At 33.0% G+C, this 3,223-nt stretch overlaps 1 protein-coding gene across 1 annotated transcript; it reads right to left on the bottom strand.

Annotated features, from left to right (window-relative positions):
* Nucleotides 1–944: 944 nt before the first annotated feature.
* On the bottom strand, nt 945–2,817 carry LOC131654817 (uncharacterized). Its single transcript, XM_058924746.1, has 3 exons — nt 2,295–2,817; nt 1,853–2,197; nt 945–1,612 (listed from the first exon to the last, which is right to left on the bottom strand). Exons 1-3 carry the CDS (start codon nt 2,574–2,576, stop codon nt 1,100–1,102), a joined length of 1,140 nt encoding a protein of 379 aa, XP_058780729.1. The 5' UTR covers nt 2,577–2,817; the 3' UTR covers nt 945–1,099.
* Nucleotides 2,818–3,223: the final 406 nt, after the last annotated feature.

Consider the following 3,223-nt stretch of genomic DNA (forward strand, 5'->3'; position numbering starts at 1 on the left):
TAACTTTAATAAGGTGGATTTGATCCAATACACTAATTGGTTTTTAATATAATAAAAAAACTATAAATTATTTATTGGATGAATGATAAATTACTCCTAATCAAAATATTTTATAAATGTTGACAATGACAAGCACCAACACACTCTTCTTGTAACTCAAATAGACTTTATAAACGTGTAACCCACACATAAAATTACAACTTCAACCTAAAAAAAGTGTGGAAAGGGTGTGCTAGAAGACATGTATTGTTGTTGCATAAGTCTAGTGGGTATGTGTACAAGGACATCTGTGCTGGAGCGTAAGTTTGAACCCGCGACATCTCACTTATTCATTTTTAAAGGATAAAATTACTTCCAGTAAGCTACTAAAAAAAGTATTGTTAACAAAACTTATACACTAGATATGCATAGTTTAGGGAAAAAATACAAATTGAAATAACTGATAAGAAAATAATGATAATTGAAGCGACTATGTCGGTGGAACACTGAATAGCTAAGTTCTTTTCTTCAAAAAATCAATTTTGTTCATTGGATTCTATGTTTTTCTTAATGATGAAATATTATAGCCATTCTTTGAATGAACTGGTTTCTGTGCTATTGAATTTAATGTTGAATTGAGAACCAAACAAAATTTGTAATCTATAAGTACATCTTTAAAAATATGATTCACTGATTTTCACATGTTTTGGTTCCTAAACTAGAATTTATTTATGCCTCCAAAAATGATTCTACTTTAATCTAGAAATTATAACTTTTGATTCTAGAATAGTAACTTTTAATTCGATTTGATCACTTGTTTAGTTCCTGGAATATTTTATTTTATTTTATTTTTTGTATGTCTTGTTCTTTACTTGCACAACATACCTTGTTATTTTTGTTTACTTTTTGTCCTTCTCTCAAGACATGGAATCATGGTTTTTTTGTTTTTAATGGAAAATTAGATATTCGACGTCAACAAAAGTTTTTTGTTAAAAGATAAAGTTTGGACCTTCCAAGTATAGGACAAAATACAAAAACTTTTGATTCACCTATACTTGTCTATGTTGTATTTACACTTCCTACAATTTGAGGAGTTAAGTGATTAAATTGAATCAAAATCTTAACTCACTCCCACTGTATGCTCTGCACCATCATGTTCTTTCTCATGATCTGATGGAGGAAGGAAACAATCCATAGACAACCCAAAAATGTTGAAATCGATTTCTTCAATACACCATGTTTCTTCAATCATTTGTTTATGATTATGCGCCGCACCATACCTGTAAAGTGTGGAAATTGTCCTTCCGCCATGAGCTATGTTAATACCACCAACATATCTATAATCGTCAATAGTAGACTCAATGTTTGTTTCCCAAAACACAGAGTCTTTTCCTTTAACAGCCTTCATTCTTACCAATTTTGTATCCTCAAATTTGATAAGTAGTCCAGTTCGTTGGCTAAAGTAGCCCAATACAGTGTGCATTACAATTTCTGTGTTCGACGTGCTTTGCGCTTGGAGGAAATATTGTTCCGCTTGTAATTTTAGCATGAAACACAAATCATCGTTAATTTTGTTCTCTCCTACACATTCTGCGTCGAGGAACAAGTTAGCCGTGCACCTCGGATCCAGCCCCTGGTAAGAGTTAACAAGCCAACACATGAAAAAGATAGAAACACCTTAGTATTCTTTAAGTTATCAACCTCAAATCATGCATGTCATAAATGGCAGGGCCACTTTAAGCTTTTTGAGGCTCTGTATAAGTTAGTTGCAGTTTAACAATGACTAATTTTTGACCTAATATGATAGCCTGTCTTGCACGCCATTAAAGATGACCTTGATGAATGAAATATGCGTAATGAAAATTAGTATTACCTGAAAGAAACGACGAAGGGGTCTAGGAGGGCCTTTATTTGAATGAAAAGGTTGAGAAGAAGACTGATTCCATGATACTTTGCCATTACTACCAGCAGTGATTTTGAAACCAGAAACAACCAATTCCAAGCACCATAAATCTGGATTCTTTTGCCATAGAACGAAACCTCCAACTTCAGCTTTCCCTCTTGAATTAACACTATTATCATCGGCGCCATGACGCATGTCTGATCCATGTATTCTAACTTCTCCAACTGCGTACATGTTTTTCAATGAATTCAATGCACTTTGTCCTCCGGTTGCTGCTACATACTGTTGTATTATGTATTTCCCTATTGAATCTCTCTGCACAAACATTTCAATCAAAATTATATATATCATTACTTACTTAATTGGAGTTGAATCTTTTAAACAAAAATGCAGATATTTAATGAATGCTTACGATGGAACAATCTCTAAGAGGCCGAGTCAAAGTATTGTCAGATTGAACCTGAAAAGGAATAAGGGGAGCACCAACAAGCTTAAGCAATGCAGTGAACTCATTATTCGAAGGTGCGGATAGACCCGACGACTTATCTTGAGCATTATTCATTAGAGTTTTTAGATTTTGCCAACGACTAAACCCATTTGTGCCCATATTGGCCAACATTTCCTCTGGAATAGGCACTTCCAGAATTGTATCCAATCCATCTGCTTTGTCAAAATTAGGACATGATTTTCTCATAGCTTGCCTTCCAAGGAATGTTATCAAGGCCAATTACCTTTTCACGTGGAGAGACTAATATTAAAATGAACAAGAAACACGATATTGAAAAAAATTAAGAAAGAGAGAAAAAAAGTGTTTTCTTCCTCTCTTTCTACTTACCCCTTTGCCTCAACGGGCTTGGGGTTGATTAGTTTGTTGTGACAGAATAAAATGTTTTTTGTGTTTGTAGAATGATAATGTCCCCTAATGATGGGAGGGGAAACAAAACACACACAGAACAAAACAGGACCAACCCTTGAGATTTCTTTTACTAGGTGTTCCTTGCCCGTAGGTTTAGGTGTTTCCTTTAGCTTATATTTCTTCTTTTTTTTAGATAGAAATTTATAGCAAGTGTTTAGAAAAGTGATATGTTTTCCTTCTCTCTTTCTTAATTACTATTTTTACATGTATCATTTATATTTTAAAATAATAAAATGCCATAAATTTTTATATATTCTTTTATAGATATGATGGAAATTGTTTATGATATGTTTTGCTTCTACATATGATTGAAACTCAATTTATAATATCAAAAAATCACACACCCAAGGTTTGGACTGCGAGAGGGAGTTTTTTAAAAGTGGAATGTTATGTCTGGAAAAATTATTTTTCTCTCTATTTATAAA

The sequence above is a fragment of the Vicia villosa genome, linkage group LG3 (assembly GCF_029867415.1).
Source record: "Vicia villosa cultivar HV-30 ecotype Madison, WI linkage group LG3, Vvil1.0, whole genome shotgun sequence".
NCBI lineage: Eukaryota > Viridiplantae > Streptophyta > Magnoliopsida > Fabales > Fabaceae > Vicia > Vicia villosa.

Coding starts and splice junctions, on each gene's coding strand:
- LOC131654817 (XM_058924746.1), bottom strand. CDS start 2,576: ATGAGAAAATCATGTCCTAATTTTGACAAAGCAGATGGATTGGATACA. Junction 2,198..2,294: donor CTCTTAGAGATTGTTCCATC/GTAAGCATTCAT, acceptor ATGTTTGTGCAG/AGAGATTCAATAGGGAAATA. Junction 1,613..1,852: donor CCCTTCGTCGTTTCTTTCAG/GTAATACTAATT, acceptor AACTCTTACCAG/GGGCTGGATCCGAGGTGCAC.